Source organism: Rhea americana, unplaced genomic scaffold, assembly GCF_003343005.1.
Source record: "Rhea americana isolate MKP2758 unplaced genomic scaffold, rheAme1 scaffold_225, whole genome shotgun sequence".
Taxonomy (NCBI): Eukaryota; Metazoa; Chordata; class Aves; order Rheiformes; family Rheidae; genus Rhea; species Rhea americana.
This window is the reverse complement of record NW_028186341.1, coordinates 995497-1014558: the sequence shown is the minus strand read 5'-3', so window position 1 is coordinate 1014558 and position 19062 is coordinate 995497. Positions and strand designations below refer to the sequence as shown.

General features: G+C 45.6%; 1 protein-coding gene across 3 annotated transcripts in view; it reads right to left on the bottom strand.

The window, feature by feature from the left end:
- Positions 1-3076: 3076 nt before the first annotated feature.
- The window catches only part of FZD3 (frizzled class receptor 3), a 56723-nt gene continuing 40737 nt past the window's right edge, over positions 3077-19062 (bottom strand). For all 3 annotated transcript variants that reach the window (XM_085305665.1, XM_085305667.1, XM_085305666.1), the window contains 3 exons: positions 8757-8905; positions 6644-6877; positions 3077-5944 (listed from right to left, as the gene is read on the bottom strand). In XM_085305665.1, coding sequence (XP_085161791.1) covers positions 5731-5944; positions 6644-6877; positions 8757-8905 — 597 coding nt within the window. In that variant the 3' untranslated portion in view covers positions 3077-5730. The remainder of the gene's footprint in view (positions 5945-6643; positions 6878-8756; positions 8906-19062) is intronic.

Sequence of the window (19062 nt, the reverse complement as noted above, 5' to 3'; positions counted from 1 at the left end):
CCGCGTGTCCCTGCGCGGCGCGTTAGTTACAGGCGCCGGCGCGGCAGAAGCGCCGCTGGGCGTCAGAGGCTTCTCCTCGTCCGACGTCTCTGCTCCGGAGACCGCAGACGGCAGCGTAGAAGCGCCAAGAAGGGGCCAGCGGCGGCGCGTCTCCGCGTGGGAGGGCCCACGCGGGCCGGACGGAGGTGGCCAGCGGCCAGGATGGGGCGTGCGTGGTGGACGCGGGCTCGAGACCACCTCGGGCCGAGTCCGCCCGCCCTCAAGCCCTGGCTCGGAGGGTGTCGGCCGCGCCGGGCTCTGCCGGCCGCTGCTGTTTGTTTAGGGGCTGCCGGTCCCGTAGCCAGCGGGGTGGAAGGTCTGGTGGTGTCCCAGCATCACCCCGCTCCCGCCCGGGGGGGTCTCAGCCTGGAGCTGGGGCCACCAACGACCCTTTAGGAGACCCCCAAGAGAGCCGGGCTGGGTTAGAGGTGGCGACGGGSCCAGCACAGGCGCAGCAGGGGATGCTGAGGATGAGGAAGGGGMAGAAGAGCGGCCAGGGTCAGCTCTAGGTTGGGTCCCCCCCTTTTCCTTGCCGCGTGGCCGGAAGCGGCGGCCCGGAGTCCCGCTCACCCCGGTAAGGGTTTTGTGGCTGGCGCCGAGGCCGGGCCGAGCGGCTCCCGGTGCCGCCAGCGCCGCCGCCAGCCGCCCCGGAGCGACTCTCGGGGCTCCTCTTTGGGGGGGGATTTTATCTTTTCCACTGGATTTTAATCAGCTCATCAGCAGCCGCGTTGATAGCGCAGCTGCCTAAGAGGCTTACAGCCGTTATTCCCGAAAGATTAGCTGTTTTTTCGGAGCAGGGGAAGACGGCTGCGTGCGGCACGTCGGGGCTCTGGGCCATTTCCCGCAGCYGTCCAGATGCTCCCAGTGAGCACCAAGAAGGAGGGCGCACGGTCCTCGAATCCATGGCAGGTCTCCAGGGTGGCTTGGAGCATGTCAGGACGCTGTCACAGCCCCTAAATACTCATGTAGGACAAGGGATCCCACGGCCGGATGAGGGCTCTTGGCACTGGTGGAGCAGAGGGGACAAGAGCAGGGCAGGAGGAACAGCAAAGTCCTCCCACTGGAGCAGGTTGCCCAAAGAGGTTGTGGCAACTCYATCCTTGGAGATATTCAAAAGCCGTCTGGACGGGGTCCTGGGCAACATGCTCCAGGTGGCCCTGCTGGAGAAGAGGGGTTGGACCAGATGATCTCCGGAGATCCCTGCCAACCTCAACCATTCTGTGATCTTTGGGATCTCGGTGCAGGAATCCAGGCTCCCGGGCGCTGCTGCCCCTTCGAGCAGCTCAGGCCGCACAGGCCGGGGCTGAGGGATGGTCCCTCAGCGTGGGGCCCCGTGACGCCATTCAGGTGCCTCCTGGCCATGATGTGGATGGATGAAATGCCACCAGGGTGGAGAGCCACCACTGGAGAGCCACCAAACATCAGAGCCAGGCTCTGAGCGCCCGGGTCGGGGATCACCCTGCCGGGCTGCTCGGCACGTCTCCAAGATGCTCTGGGAGACCCAGGAAGGGGCGAGYGGGGCCCGGTCCGAAAATACCGTCCTCTGGCCTGGGTGGACGAGGCAGCAGGGCCTGGGCCGGGGAGCAGCGGTCGCTCGCTCAGTATCCTGTATCCTGGCTTAAATTAAGACTAGGAAATTTTAGAGGAGCACGAGACTCGGAGGAGTGGTTGGTACCCCAGAGGGGCCTGGACAGGCTGGCGAGACGGGCTCGCTCCTGAATCCCCATCTCCTCCGCAGAGGGTTTGCAAGAGGAGCCTCTTTTCCCAGAGGAAAAAAAAATAAAAAAAAATAAAAAAAAAATAAAGCGAGCCCCCAGCAGAGCCCAGCTCAGAGGACGAGTCCGTGCAGCCTGGCAGCCCCTCGCCGACGGCCCCCGCGGCAGGAGACCCCCGCCGCTGCCRCTGCCGGGGCGCGGCGCACGGGGTGGCACTATCGCCGCGCGGATCCCCGCGGGCCCCGGCGGCTCCCGCTTCTCCCGCCCGCGAGCCGCCTCCTTTTTACCCTTGCGGGGACAACGGGTTGGAGCGGCGCTCGCGGGCCGCGTCCTGCCGCCGTCAGGGTTTGAAGCRGCTCTCGGGAAGGACGCGAGCCTGAAAGCAGCACTCCGGAGTCGAGCGGCTCCTCGGGCGGGTGCCGGGACCCGACTCCCCCCCTCCTCGTTTTCAGCGCGGCTGCCGCCGGCACTGGCGGCGTTTCCCCACGGCGGCGCAGAGGATGGAGGCAAGAGCAGGCCGTGGCCGCTCTCCGCGCTGGAGCCTGCAGATGCCGCCTGCTTGCTGGCGGCGGGGTCGGACTCATTTTTTAAACTGATGGGACCCCAAAAGGCAACACAAAGCAAAACCCTGGGAGTCTAAAAATCCCCAAATCACAGAGAAAGGTGATGGTGGGAGCAGGGGGGAGAAGCCATCGCCCTAGTCCTGGGGCTCGAAACGCAGAATCAGGGCGCCCAGCCGTAACCCTTTGCCGGGTCTCTGCTCCCCGGGGAAAGCGGCGCGGGAAAGCGGCGGGCGCGGGAAAGGGCCGCGGGAAAGCGGYGGGCGYGGGACGCTGGTGGYGCCAGGTGGGCGTTTGCAGAGACGAGCGACCACCCAAAGCGCAGCCAGACGCCGGTGAAACGGGCGCGGAGGATCCCCGCAGCCGCCCGCGCTGCCGATCTTCTGCTCCGGGTTTCCCCCGGGAGCAGCGTTCAGCYGCCCCTAACACCCGGCGCAAACGGCCTTTTTCCTGCACCCTCCTCTCCGGCGGCTTCGCTGCAGTCTCGGCGCTCAGGGGCCTCTCRGCGGCCACGATTCTCGCCGGCGCCGGCGCTGCGGGTGGTCGCTCGCTCGGCAAAGCGGGGAACGAAGTGGAGCCGAACAGTAAAATTTGGCGGTTAAAACTCTCCCCCCGCCCCCGGCAACGGCCACCCCCGAGAGGGTTGGGTTTTTAATTTTTATTTTTATTTTTTTTCAGGAGGCGCRCGCAGCTTAGGCACGAAGCTGTTCACAAAGAGACCAGGATTTTTCCAGAGTTTTATTAGAAACTTTCAAAGGTCTAAAATTAAACGTACGCCCACTACCACAGAAGCTGTCTGTACACTCACACGTAAAGTGCTAAAAAATAATAATAATAAAAATCAAACGTTACAAAACCGACACTGGACTAGCGTAAACAAGTCTACCGAGAGCTGAGCACAGGCAAGAGCAGCACCGGGCCAGCACCGGCGCTCGATGCGCCGAGATCTCCAGCATGCGGCAGCTACAGCAGTTCACGACAGGCCAAAAGAAAAGAAGAAAAAAAAAAAGACCCCAAAAAGTCCACAGAAGAGCTTGGACAGATGCATCCGGAAATGCCACTGATCTGCTAGGCTTAACCCTCGCAGATCAGCAAATTTCAAAGAAGAGACGTTTAAAATCTACATTGCTCCCCTCCCTGGCTCTAYGCAGGCCAAAGCATCGCGACAATTAAAAAAAAAAGAAAAAAAAGAAAAAAAGCACTCAGTTTAGCCAGGATGAACGTGAAGCCTCGAGCTTACCTAGTTCAGTTACAGCGTTTACAAAGACTCACAACCGGCTCCGTTTGCAAACCGAAATGCTTAAAACCCATCACCCCCCTGAAGCATTAGCGGAGTATTTAACGGAAGCTAAATCCGACGGGAGGGTTTCGCCTGCGCGGCTCCCGGGGGCTGTCGTTCTGCCAGTCCGGAGCGCTCGGACGCCTTTCCGGACCCGCTAGCTCCGAAAGGGGCGTCGGAGCGTCCTCGGACGGCCACCCGGCGCCTGTCCCCCGGAGCAGGCACCGAAGCCGCCGGGCGCTCGGAGCCGCGTCCCCGCGCCGCCGCCGAAGCGGAGAGTCCCGAATCGCTCCTAAGCTTTGCTATCTGACGTCGGGTTTGGTTTGTGCTTCTCCTTCGGAGCGAAAGCCTGGTGGAAGCAAGAAAGACGATTCAGAGTAAATGTATTTCCAAAAGACAACGGCGACTCCCGGAGCAACCTTTGATTTCCAGGCTTGCGCAGCTGCGCGCTTCGCTGCTGCGTCCTCAGCTGCAGCTAAAATGAGTAACGGCGGCGCAGCTCAGCTCGTGCTGCTCGCAGGACGCCTCCGAAGCGCCCGGCGCGGCTGTTGCCCRTTTCTGCCCTCGACGTTGTGCCATCCAAGCATGTACAGAGGCTTCTGAACGTGCCTCAAACAGGTCAAAAAGGGAATTATGTAAGGACAATGGGAAAAAAAAAACAAGCATTCATTTCCCAGCGATGATCTGCGCTTACTGATCTGTGATGACTGAGGTAGGTTTAAATGTAGTCGGTATCTCCTCACGGTGAACGCCCCTCGGAGCAGATGCTTCAGAGGATCTGCCGCGCCATCCCGAGCGAGCCTTGACGTCCTCCTGCCGCGCCAGCGGCGACTCCGTGCATCCCGGCAAATTATTTACACGCAACAATCTACCCCAACCCCCAAACTGAGAATTCTCTCCTCCGACTCTACAGTAGGGCATGGAAAGTAAGAAGCTCCTGCCGTGATTTCCCCCACCTTTCTGGACCTCCTGCTCCCAGCTTGCTCCGCAGAAAGCGAAGCCTCGCAGAAGCCAGCCGGGATTTTGCACGGAAGGTCGGCGGGCCCTGATTAAAGCCCTGGGGTCCGTTTTGGCCCAAGCCCTCCTCACCCAGGCTGTGGGAGCAGGGAACAGGATTCGTTCTGCTTGTAAAGGAAAAGGCTGCACATTCTGGTTTGGGTGAGAAATTTGGGTTTTCTTTTTTTTCTCTTTTTCTTCCTTTTTTCTTCTTTTTTTTTAATAGACCAGGAACAGGCAATCTCAGCTTTTGTACATCAATCTAAAAATAAGTGGCTGAATATTATCTAGATAACTGGTTTTAAAATCGATCTCTTCCTACATAAATTGTAAACAAGTAGAAAATTTAAATAGTATTTTGTAAAAAAGCAAGGACAATACAAGTTATACAAAAATCACCTTCCCTGCCTCTCTCCCTCTCCCCTCCCTCCCCCCATCCCAACAACTGCGCCTGAACAGCTCTGGCAAGAGCTGGTGGGCATCAGCAGCGGAGCTCCCTTTCCTTCCCCAAAGCTCACAGTCCTTCGTTATGTTTCCAGTGTGATCGTTTCAAAACGCCTGCCCGTTTCTCCCAGACGTTCTTTGATACGCGGACGTATTCACGTACGTACGTAATTAGACGGTATCTAGCACGCGGCCCTCCCTCCGCGCGGCGCAAACAAGCGCCGGTTTATTATCTAACTGCAGACAAAGGAGCGGCGTGGCAGAACTCCTGCAGAATTCAAGAGTTTCCTTATGCGTTTCTGCACAACTCTCAGCCTTGCCAGTGAGATTTCAAGGGTGGCGCTTGCTGACATGCAGACACGTTGGAAGGAAGGGAAGATTTCTTTAAACAGTGAGTACGAAATTCAGCAATGGCGTCTGAGGGGAAAGTCACAGTTATCAAATAAATAATTACCTACTGATAGGTTCAGATGAGGCAACCAGCTTTTTAGTTGATAATTCAAGATTGCTGAACACTCTAGCTCTGAGGCAAARTACAAGAAACGCTGGCTTTAAAACGAATGCACCGGTTCTGGCTTCCTGACGCACAAAATCAGCCCCCGATGAGAGGCGCGATAATACTGAGCGCTAGCACAGCGCTGAGAAACGGACGGGAGCCACACGACCGCACGAGCGACGCCGTTACGATGGGAGCGGCTCAAGCGCTGGTGCCGTCCTCCTCGATAACGCGGTTCATGCTGGTCCCGTGCGTGATGTGTGTCATCGGATTGCTGCTGAGGTCCCTGATGCTGCTGTGACGTGACTGATCATTAAGCCGATGAGAACTGCTGTGCCGGGAGTGATCAGTCAGTCGTGACATGCTGCCATGAGGTAGTCTTTCTTCTACGCCTCTGTAGCTGCAGGGAGTGTACCTAATTTACAGAATAGAGGACAATTATTATTATTACTGCCACAGTCATGAGCRAATGCAAAGAGATCTCGGTGCGTGCGCGCACACACGCACACACACAAACCTTCCGCTTTTATGATAAAAGTTGCTCTCTGTTTAGCTCATTCATTTTGCTTATACAGCCTTAGGCAAATTGTTTCATCCCTTCATGCAGCTTGGTTCATACTACAGTAATATGCATAATATTGGTAATTAGGTGAGCAAATACTTGATAATAAATTATGTTATAATCCTTAATTGCACCTCAAGTTAAAATGGGTAACTTCTATTATGGTTTATTTCAATAGGGCTATGACTATTTACAGAAATGAAATYAGTTTATAAACAAACATACAAAAAAAGCCACAAAAGCACTAAATTGATTTTGGGACAAATTTGTTGCCCATGCACTTAGATAACATAACACAGATCACTGCATTTGCAGGAAAACCAGTGTTGAATACATTCATGCTGCATAATTCACCAAGACTAACACAGTTGAAAATGTCAACGTATTTTTYCTCTTTCCAACCCAGATCCCAGAGGGGAGAGGAGATGCAATCAGAGAAAGCATTAGTGTTAGCAGAGCTTCTGATCTGAACATTACGACAGGCAAACTCGCAGCCAGCCGAGGCTTGTCCACGCCAACTGAGCACACGGTTTTGAAGAGAACGAAACGCACCGGCCATCACGCGATCGGTGCAGGCTGCCGTGGTAACTGCTCACTTTGCTGTGGACACTGCCGGCTTTGCTCCTTTGGTCGTCCATCACAGCCAGCTGGGTGGAGGAGGCGTGGGTGGAGGTGCCCTGGGTGGAGGTGCCTCTCGACTTCCGGATGATGGGAGTGTTAGGATCTCTCAGAAGAGACTGAGCAAAATCTGGTTCTTGCAGCACTTGACGACTCTCATTTACGACTCTAAACAAGACATGCAGTTGGAATAGTTGACATTAATCACTGCCGTGGAAGAGGCATAAAAGTATTTACACAGTAACAACACTCTAAGCCTAAGTATTTTATGTATAGAGCAGTCAAATATCACAAGTTGGCAAATAAGATCATTTATTTACATTATAATGTATCTATTTGCCTGTTTTGGTAGCACTTCTAAATTTGGATATTTTATTTTAGCATAAGCCCATATTCTTGAGTCCTTCATAGCCCATACCTGGTCTTCTAGCTTAGATGTGGAATAACTGCAGTATATTTGCTTACGGCCGTAGTCTGCAAACATCGTTACGAGAACATCCTCAGAACATCCTCGGGACAGCGCTGTGACTCGGCCAGCTCAGATTACCCCGAGAACTGCCCTCAGGGAACAGGGGAAACAACTTCCTCACTCRAAGACGCATTTCAAATCTGGATTAAACCCAGTAGCGATACGAGAGTATCAGACCAATACAACATACACAGTAATGCCTAAGCAACTGGACTGTAGCCCTTAGATCAGTGCTTAGAGCCCCCAGGTTTTGTTTGCTGAAGTCCCTTGCTGTGAAGTGCTGGCAGAGGCGCACACTTGGCCGCTCTGCCGTAGCGTGATGAAAAGAGGTGCTATCACATCCTCTACATTTTTGGGGTCTATTTTTCTTTTCTTTTTTTTTTTTTTTGGTGGGGAAGCCTTTTCCCTCCCTCTCTTTCTTTAATGTTTGGTTTCCTCCCCTCCACGAGCTGCTCCTCCTAACTTTCTTGCTCCTGGAGATCACAGATTACTGACGAGGGATCAGCTCTGCCCCTTGCTCTTGAACTAAGGGCAAAGGAGCCTGGCTCCAGCCAGATGGCTGCTGCTCTCCTGCCCAATTACAAGAGGACAGAGAGTGGTATCTCCAGGAGCCACCCAGCTCTTTACCCAAGACAGCACATCCAAGATAAGGCAGTCCTGCGAAACAGCTTCCTCTACCCTTATCGCCTCTGTCCTGGTCTTCTACCCATCCAACCAGTATGTCATTCCTGTGTAAATCCTATCTAAATGCATGCATATGTATTAAAATCATATTAACTGTTAACGGTGTGTGTGCATCTCACTAGGTTACCTTCTGAACAAATAAAAATTTGCTCCAGCTCTACAGAATGTAGTTTCACTTTAACCTCAGCAGAAGGCCAGGTCTGCTAAGGATAGACAAATCAAAGTCACCAAGTAGTTGCTTAAACACTTGCCGTATTTGTGGATCCATTTTGAAACCGCTACTCATAGGACAATATTTATGATTATGAAAAGAGCTGTTCATAGCTATTACATAATTATAAAAATTGTCCTCTAAATGTATGATATATCTTAGCCTAAATGAAGTCCCAACCTTAAAGAAGCCATAAGTTATTCTCACCATCATTTTATCAAACTGTGTTCGAAACACGTCTAATGCATATGGGAAAGATTAAAAGCACAGACAAGTGCTTTTTAAAAAAGCTTTATGTTTTATTTCCATTAAAAGATCTGATTAGGTTGGAGATATAGGCAGCTCTATAAAGGAACACTCAATTCCACCTTTCAGCAAATAGCAGAGAATTTGTAGTATCCAACTGAATCCTAATTCTTTAATGAAAAAAAATGAAAAAAAATAAAACAGTGTAAATTTGAATCTGTGACAAAAATCAATTGTGGTAAAGTATGTGACAATTCCTTGGGGTTTTTCAGGAGCTGCTGTCTTCCTCTCCCTTCTCTATTTTGAACAGCAAGCGGTTCCAAAGAAAGCTGCACCTGTCTTTGCCTTCCTAAAGGATGAGATACTCTTCCAGTACTACAAGGGAAGAGAAGTTTGCCAGTACTGAACTAGTTTATCTATCGCATATCGATACTCACTCTTTTTTCCTGCGTCCGTGGAAGAAGCTAGCCCACTCGAAACAAGTCTTTTTGCTTCCAACCCAGAAGACAGAGGGTATTCCAACCACCAAAGCCATAAGATATTTCATGAGAAAGAGAATCAAATCTGGACGACTCATCTGAGTGACCTAGAGAGAGAGAAAGAGGAAAAAAAAACCCATTATGCAAAGCACCACAGTTCCGTACTCCATTTATTAACTCATTTAAAATAACTGTCTCCGCCTTGAGAAAAAGTAAACACCAACAGGGTCCCTTTGTTTCATAGCCCAAGAGCACGACAGAAAGGGATGTACAGCCCCCTACTGAATACAACAAAAGATTCAACTGCTGTGAGGTCTTGGCCTTTATTTGTATTTCTGAGCTTTTGTCTGCGYCCTGAATAATTGTGAAATATTTTCTAGGCTACAAACCATAAAGACTMATTTCTTTGACAGAATTAACCTATATAAATCCAGGTGCTACATTTGCTGTTGGGAAAAGTAAATTGTTTCACAGGGTACTGAACACTGATCCTTTACTCCTTATGCTCTAGTGGAGGGTTATTTCCATGTTTTCTTCCCTTGGGAATCTGAGGCGTCAGCAAGGTGCCTGCCTTTTACTGATCCTGCAAATCTACCATTTATTCAATGAGGTCAACTGAATGTGGAAAAGCTCGCAATGCATACTTTTGATATCCAACAAAAAAGGGTCAGTTTGACAACGATGCAGAGAAGATACTCAAAGATATTATTTCCAGAAAGGTGTACAAGGTCACCTTTTTAAAAAAATTATCAAGTTATTCTTTTGAATTGACAACCCAGGTCAAAAACTGAATCCTCAGTGACTTAGGGTCTAGGAAGAGGTTCCCCCCTTCTCATCACAGTTGAGGGGCATCTAACCAAAGTACTTATATGAAGCATCACTCAARAGACTCAATGCAAAGCAGCCAGCAACTGGAGAAGACAACAAAACTTCCCACAGCAACCGGGAATCTGTGAGGAAATGTGTCTGCTTTTCCTCTTAAAAGTCAAGGGTGGGGAAGAAGCAATGAGAAGACTTGAAGAGCAGCAGAGACAGAGATGACTCTACGCAGGAGGTAGGTGATTTTTAYATTACCCTGAAACTGGTATCTCTAGGATCCCGTTTACACATGATACATGAAACAGAAGATCCAAGACTAAAAGGTGCAGTGGTAAAAGTGATGGAATTCACATAAAGAGGACAGAAGTATGGGAACGCCTTATAGTTTCCAGATACCTCCTGAAACAGAAACAACTGGGAATAAACCTCTTAACAGAAATAGATTGTTGCAAGGACAGATAAAGAGTTGAAGAAACTTTTACTACACTGAAGGACAAAATGGAACAGAGATGGCATAAGAAAAGGAGAAGAGCAAGTAGTTCCGTAAGCTGAGAAAGAAAACGAAGGGGTCCAAGGGACCAAGAGTGGACGAGAACGGTAAGCAGATTACATGGAAGGACAGAAGGCACGAGAGTCTGCCAGCAGAAGGCAGAACAGACGGGAGGGAAGCTGATCTACGTAGCTGGGGACTCCTTGTTGAGGACTGACAGGCCTCTTACCAGCGTGGATCCAGAACAGATGGGTCTTCTGGCTGAGAGAAGCCACATTAAAGCTGGAGACGTTAGGCAAAAAAGGAATTTGAAAGGAGTAGGGCAGAATTCAGTGACTGCCTTTCATATCATGACACACGGCAACGTAAGATTTTCACKGGAAAGACTTTGGGATATGCAATGCTAGGCCAGGCAAGATGCTTAAACACATGGAAATTCAACTGATCTTCAGTTAAATTCTTCTGATCCCAGCAGAAATAAAATAGGCACGTAACAGGATAATAAAGATCTGCAGATGGCTCAAGGATTAGCATTGCAAGGGAGGTTTGGGGCTGGTTAATCATGGGGAAGCACTCACAAAATGAAGTCTCTCTCTCAACAAGGCGTACTTGCAGCAACGGCTTTCTGAAACTGATGCTGACAATCCATAAAAACATTATATTTAAGAAAGAAATCTGGCTATCTGCTGGTCTGTTTAAAACATTAAAAAATATCAAGGAAGCCGTTTCAAGTTAGGGGAGCATCACTTTTTAAGGCAAGAGGGAGACAGAAATACTTCGTACAGTTCTGGGAATTCAGCGGGAATTCATCTTCCGTGAAAACAGAAAGGGTTTAGGGAAAGGCTGTTACGATGACAGGGAACAGACAGTCTCTCCTGCAAGAAGCTTGGCTGGAAAGTAAGAGAAAAAATAATTGTTAAAGAATATGAGATGTAGAAACTCTGAAATGGGGGGGGGAATCAATATTTAAGCTAAGCAATAATAAAAAGATACAGCTACATTAGCCATGAAGAATGTCACTCTYCCAAGAGCAAGATTTTTAGCCTTCAAACAGGAATTATGGAAACCGGCATCTTTTACAGCTGAGCCTCTGGCAACACTATAGACCTTGCTACACTTGAGTACATTTAACCATGCAAAACTAGGCTGAAGGCTTTCTAGGTGTTGTTTTGGTCAATCTTGTGAGGTTCCACTAAAGAAAAAAAACAACTTTCCAAATGCCCAACAAAAAATTATCCAGCCAGACAAAGCTCTCAAAAATTAACCATATTATTCATTTCATAAGGTGCAAATGTGGCATTAAATGGAGTAAGTGGTGAAATACATCCTTTCTCAATGCAGGTAAATATTCAGGTAAATTTTTATATTTACATATAACCCTTGCCTACTGGGCAGAGTCTCCACTGGCATAAAATTAAATTCATTTCAGGCAGGTAGTTAACTCTTGCATTAATAATAAAATTACGGTTCTCATGCTAAAGCTCTATGCTTCTCACTGCACTACACTACTATGCCTCTAAAGGGGCGTCTTTATTTTATTGAGTCATATTGCATTATTTCAGAGTCAAACAGGAATTAGGCCCTGTGATGTGCACTAGTGCTCGTGTTGACTGTATTATAAATCTTTGTTGCACTAAATAAATTCTATTACTTTAAAGAAGGTATCACATTAATTGGATATCAAAACATTGGGCTCAACATATTCATGCCTGGATATTACAACTAATTCCAGGCAAAAAGAAGAATAAATAAATATAATAAATAGCTCCAGATGAAAGGAAAAACAYCCTATGCTTTGGCAAAGCAAGTTATTAAACAGCATTGCATACATTTCTGGAAAACAAGCTTCTTTGCACAAAACAATCAATTCAAGTAGTAAAACATAGCAGACTCACTAAACATTAAAACTAAAGTGACTGTACCTGCTCTAAGTAACGTACATCTGCAGATTGCATGACATTAATAATAATAATTAATGTAAGAAAAGTAAAATTTGACGTTACTCTCCCAGGAATATAAAACTGGAAATATTAGATGTTTCAACCCAAAGGCTCTGAGACCCTTTCCCAGAAGTACGGCACTTAACGTCACTCCAAGCCTGGCACCGTCATTTCCTTTCTTTAGAGCAGAGAAGGGCTTGGACAGTTTTTAATAGCATTAAAACTATGCAAAAGCTCGCTCACATTTACCCTCAGATCCATGCAACTGAAATGCCGGCGATTTTCACTTTTGCCATGCCTGATGGCTATGTAGGCAGAGGAAGAAGTACAGCAAAATACTACAGAATTGGACCCGCTTAGATACTACAGAATTGGACCCGCTTACATTTAACACATGTATCCCAACTATATACCCCAACTTCCCACATCATTTCACTCAAACACAAATCATTTTCCGAGAACATCTGCTAATTTATCTGCTTTAGTATCCAACTACAGCATTGCTACTCCTAGAATATTAGGGTCTCGCTTTAGAGTAAATYCTAACTGGCAGTAAGTATAACGTTTAGGCTGTTTCAGCAGTGCTTCTGCWATTTTAAGATCATTCTTCATATCCCCTCAGCTTCTAAAGGCAGTTACAGGACTGCCTACTACGATTTATGCCTCCTGCTGAGAAATCCAGGTAACTGGATTATTGGAGCAATATGGACCAAGAAAAGCAACAGTTTCAACAATTCCAGCACTACAAAATAGCTTTATTTTCCTTTTCTCTATGAATTGATTGCAGAGAGCCCAAAGCCTCCCGTAAGTATCCAGTTGTAACACATGAAACACTAAATTTTCTGGGGAGTACTTTGCAGCTGCGACACTGTCCGCACTTCTAAAATAACGAGGATCTTAATTTTTATGACTTGTTTCAGTTGAATGACTGAAAGAGTCACTTTAACACTAACAGGTTTGGGCCTATATAYCTCCTTAAAAATGAAGCATCTAAAGAAACGGTATGAAATATTTCTAAAAGAACGAATGTAACTTAGAGTGAAATATGTCAATTTAAAAAGTACTAAAACTGAAGTGCAGTGGAATATACGTTTGGAAATTGAGAGATGGAAAGAACAAGAATACAAGATCTTTTTCTAAAGTAGTATTCTAAGAGAAAATCTCTCTGAAATAAGAAGCTGTGAATGAAAATGTGATCGTCCTGCTATGCGCACAACAACAAAACGGGTAAAATCTGCATCATTTGATACTGCATGRCTTGTTACAAACATGAAAGTTCATTAAAAAATAATCCCTAAAAGCTGAACTATTGATATAATGTAATAAAGGGAAAGAAATTGAAATGCAGTTATCAAGAATTTAAAGTGTATTTTAAACTCTGGCTTTTCTACGAAATACTTCATAGCTGCTGACTTACGCTGAGTACCGTAAAACTCCACATAACAAACACTGTAACAACAAGCAGTAAAAATAACAAAAAGGTCTCTGTGCAAAATTTTGTCTTCTTTTATCTGATTACARTGTAAGCAAAGCACTGCTTAAAATGCTCTTGCTGTCATTTACTCAGGAGATAGACTGTCAAATATCATAAAAACGACACACTCAGTGGCACAAAGAACGCCCCACTTGAAGAGGGGTCTTTCAGTGAAATATTTTGATCACTAGCAGGAGCAGGGTTTATTCAACACTTATTTAAYGAAACTTGATTTCACCTCCCAAGTAACCAGTTGGGGGGTCACGAAGTTTAAAGTTTCTGTTTCCAACACAATTGCCACATAGTTATTCAGAACTACTGCACAAAATACTGCCCAAATAAAGACGCAGTTATCTTCTTGGAGGGATTACATTGCACTGATAGCACTCCAGCCTTTAAAAACCCAGCAGACACGGTCTACTATTGTTTGACTATGCTTTGATAAGCGTACAGCATGTCATTACTGSAGCTATAAGCAGCAATGAAAGGTTTAAGAATATTCCAGTAAGGTATGTCGAAGGCACTCTTTATTTGAGTAACACAGCACATCCCTACGCCCTTCCTGCGGGGATGTACAGCATCCCTACACCCTTCCCCCAYGGCTCAAACGCCGCAGGATGTTTCAGATGTTCAGATTTCAAATTTGGTGTCTAAAGGACCGCTTGATCACAAAACAGCCGTTGCCACTGCAGCACCAYCCGTCTCACTCCGGTTGTCTACTTTTAGGACTCCAGTGGTTTGAAATGCTAAGCATAGATTATGCATTACAGTAGTTTCCCTTAAAATTAGATCTGCAGTTTTGTTCTGTAAGCAATGCAAGTTGTGAAAGGCTAATGAAAGGCCCCAAAAGCACAGGCATCTAGAAATATAGGGAGAACACACTATACCCACACAATAAACATTGCCCTACATGACAATTCTCAAACACTTCTTCCTGGCAGAGATCRAAAGCAGCACGAATCATATTAGAAAGGTAATCCATTTAAAGCCCCCACTGCAAGCATACTGTTTAATACTGCTCCATTGCAGAGGCAACAAATGAGAAAAATAATCTGTTAAACTAATACTACAGCATAGGCCTGCTACTCTCACGTTATCAACTCAAACAGTAACCGTGAACATCTAATATTTTAATTCAGTCCCGTTTTTCTGTTTCCCATTTGGCACTGCTGCCAGACACTTCTCAACATCATTGTTAACTTACGAGCTCCCCTCATTATCACGCATCAAAGGCTTTCAAAAGATCTCCACGTATTGGCAAGCCACTGACTCGCAGAATTAGACACYGCAGGCCTCCTACGGGCTTTACAGAGCTGTGGTAACACCTTTCCTTCTAGATTAGGGCCCCCTTCCCAATCAGGCTCATCTGCTCGGCAACATCGCAAGCTGCCTTCCCGTGAAAGCAGAGAGCGTTGAGGAAAGAGAGATTAGATCAGCGGTCACTGGTCTTGAAGGACCAGTGGCAACGTCTCTCAAGATGAGAAACTCTCCTAGAAGAAGGCTGCACCTGGCTGCGATTCTCTGTTTTCTTTCAGACCCAATCACTCTTCCGGAGACACGAGAGGGAGTCGTACACTCTAGCAAAACRACAACTTTGCAGTTTTGCAATGCTGTTGAAGCAGCAGCTACCCTGCTTTTTGGTGATGCTCGTTCATCACACACAGAGCTCAGAGCTGCTGCAAAGGTTGGTCAYGTATAAAGATGCAATTGAAAAGTATGGCAAGCTTTACGCAGAAGCACATGACAACACTAGACTGTATGATCTAAGTTCCTGAACTGAATTTATGGTGTGGTTGTAGGTCTTTAGAGGCATCTAGCTTAAAAAAAAAGCATAAAGATGTAGATGTGATGTAATTTGAGCTGTACGAATCTACACTTGTCTCTATTCTGTTCAGACATGTCTCGCAAGCAGCATGGGTACCGGTATCTCGCCTAGTGAAGACCAACCAACAAGTTTTGTCAGATGCAAAGATTGCATATGAGATAGTGAGATTTCTGTAATCCTTTTTCCCCTCCCATCTGCTGGGTTGGTATAGCAGCTGGGTTGGTAGAGATCATCAAAAAGAAATGTACTTTCCACAGCAAACACAAAAAACCGTCAGTCTGAATGCATTGTTTCCCTACCGAAACACTCGGGAGCAGGTGTTCAGAAAGGAGGTTAAAAACATCAATTTCAGCATTCCTCCAGGGAGAAACAATGCTTCTTTGTAGGCACACTGTTAATTCAAGATGCTTAAATAACTAATTTCTGAATATTTTCCCCTTCTGCCCCCGAACAATCAATCACAGTTGCTTTTTAGTGACAGGGACCAGTGGCCTCTTCCCTCTGAAACGTATGAAAWTGCAAATTAATGAGCTTGCTGCACATGTGAAGTGAAAGCACAAACCCAACACCTGTCCCCTTCCTTTGGGGCACAATTCCACAATAACACTGATTATTTGATATTTCCCTAAGGATAAAAAGGCAATGAAATTCAAATTAACCCATCCTTTTGTTGAAAATGGGAGAAGTGGGGGAAAGACCAAAGGGAATCTGATCCAACAGTGTCACTTCCATAACTATTTTCATCACTGTCACTGATTTGAAACCTATAATAATATGCTCACACTGCTCATTTCCCAGAAAACTGTAGTAGCCCTTGTCTCTGTAAAATAAAATCTTTTTTTCCAGGTTATTAAGATCTTGCCACTTTCCTGTTCTACTCTTTTCCACCAAGCAAGGATCTATGCAACTATTCCTGCTACTAAGCAGCACAAGCAGAAGACTTGAGAATTGAAAGAGAAGATAATAAGTAACCCGATTTAGCCATCATTTAAGATAATAAAGCCACTATATGCTTCAGGAGCTGCAGAATAGTTGAAGTCTATGTGAAATGGTCACAACAGAATCAGGAGAAAAAAGCAAAACTAAAGTTTTCTGGCTCTAAACTGCCCATGGCTACATGGTTCACAAGACATCTGGATTATTCCAAGTAGAAAAAATACGAACGTTCAGCTCCCCGACCGCAGAGTTTCTAGCGCTGCTCTRTGCTCTCGTACAACGTCGATGTCCTTCGTTTCCTGCTTTCATCTGCACTCTCCTCAGCTGCGAGGGTATGAAAGCACCGTATATTAACCCTGCTCATTTGCTCACATTAAAACAAATCATTAGAACAATTATGAAAAAGTACTACTAACTATACTTCAGAGTTAGTATATAGAGACTTAYTATATATCCAGAATGGAAATTAAAGCAAAATGATCAGTCTGTCCARGACTTTGGCTGGTAAGAGAGCTTAGAAATATAAGTCAAGTTAAAAACAAATAAATTAATAAGACCACAATTATAAAAGCTTATGAAATTACCACCTTAAAAGGCTACAGGCTATTCTAGAGGAAACTCTTATTCACCACAAAAGTTAAGTGTTAGCCCAGGTATTGCACTTTCATCTCTCTGTGGYTAACCTGTCTAAAATACTTTTTTTCAAGAGTGTGATCTGTGTAAGTGCATAAAAATACAGTCTCGTGAAAACTGTCTGTACAGAACATTTAAGATGTGGTGCATTATATCTGTGGTCAAGTCTTCCATTGCTGCAACCAGCAATGGTCCATAAGCCTCTTCAGTTATCCAGCCTTATCCTGAAATCATCTGGGTCCCCGCCCCACCACTCGAAACTCTGATTTCCAATTGACGTTTATTCATGACCACTGCATTATTCTGCCTGCACTGGCATTTGACTTCAACAGCTCTTCCTTCCACGGCATTTATGTCCTTAATTGATTTCTAAGAGAGCAACTGTATCCCTTCTAACTCTATTTTTGCAAGGCTAAACACATGCTTGTTGCCTTCTCCTCCAAAGGCAAGCTCTAACAGAGCCTTATTTCTGGCACTCGTTCAATACTTTTCATTTATTTTTTGTTTTTTCTTTTTGGATCCAACTCAGTGCAGTCAATCACACGATGACATACAGAAGAAACAAGCTGCACGTAATATTGTACTTGTTCAAATAATGGTTCTGAATGAGTAACTGCCACACTGAAATTGCTGGAGATGAATTCATAAGAAACAGATTAGTATGATTTTTGTAAAGACACAAATAACAGTCACAGCATAGCTTAAAGCAAAAGTGCAAAAGTTCAAGGGAGAAGGAAAAAAGAGACAAACAGCTATTTTAGCAAACATGATATTTATAATTTTTTTCCATCGTTCTCCATAGATAGGAATGGTATGTTTGTTAGTGTAGAGGTTGTCTTTCTCAGACTACATTGGGAGCATGATAGTATTAATGAGCAAGTAAATTATTTGATTTAAAAATTCAATTCAATGGAACTTATCAGAACTACTTTGGTGTTGCAGTTTTCACAACAACTGACAAMATTTTACAACATAATGCTGAACACTGTAACTATGGGTGATCAACCAGTGGACCAAGTTGCCACCAAGGTTGTGGAGACTCCATCGTTGGAGGTATTCAAAATCCAACCGGACAATGTCTCCAGCTACCTCTTCTAGCTGACCCTGCTTTGAGCAGGAGGTTGGACTAGATGATCTGCAGAGGTCCCTTCCAACTCTAAAGATTCTGTGATTCTATTGATAAAACAGTTAGGTTTTCTCTTATAAATTAAGAAGTCTAACTGCCSTACATGTGTGAGCTACCATAAGCATAGACTCTTTGAGAGCTCCAGCAGCACGTAGTATCCTAAGAACCGCATACTTGGCTGTCACATGTCCTATGGTTTTGTGTTTCTGTCCTTGTTGAGTGAGGTCACTTTGCATTTGAGTCTGCCTTAAAATGATTTAAATATGATACATTCATTATTATTATTATTGGAGAAGAAATGCCACTAGTAGAGAACTTCTTTTGACTGGAAAAATTGTTACATTTAAAAAAAAGTAAGTGTGAAAAGTCTGGGACTCAACAGCAAAATATGCAGAAGTCATCCTGCTGATTTGAGACTGTTCGTTTGTTTTAAGGTATTTGTGCAAATAATTACATGCAGCATCAAGAGCTTAATTATTAATACTGCACTTCTACTTAAAACTTCTCCTAGTCCAAAATCTCAAAATAACAGCTTCAGTAATAGAAGACTAAAGTTAGTATTTTCAAATATTAAAGTCAAATGCTTAAATCTATACAATAATGCATCTTTTAAAAGACAACTCCCAAACTTCAAGCATGAAGAGCAACATAGTCTGGTCAAAGCGTTTTAGCTCTGGTTTGTGAATGTTCTATATCCTAGAAGATGATATAGCTCAGGTTTCTTGYTTTTTTGTGTTCATACTTAGACTTTTTCCACAGTGAAAATGAGAAGCAAACCCTGGACTTGGGACCTGGGGCATTTTTTGAGCATAATGGGCATTTTAACATAATTCAACATTAAAGGTAATATTGCTTACGTGGAAAGCAAGCCTTTGTACACGCACAGAAAAGATATTGTACTTTGGATTTACTTTATAAGGAAACAAAACAATTCTCTGTTAAGGAAGAAAAACTAATAGGAGATGGATGATGATGTGTTTGCTCAGACAAATAAAAACAAAGGCTGACTTGAATGCAAGCA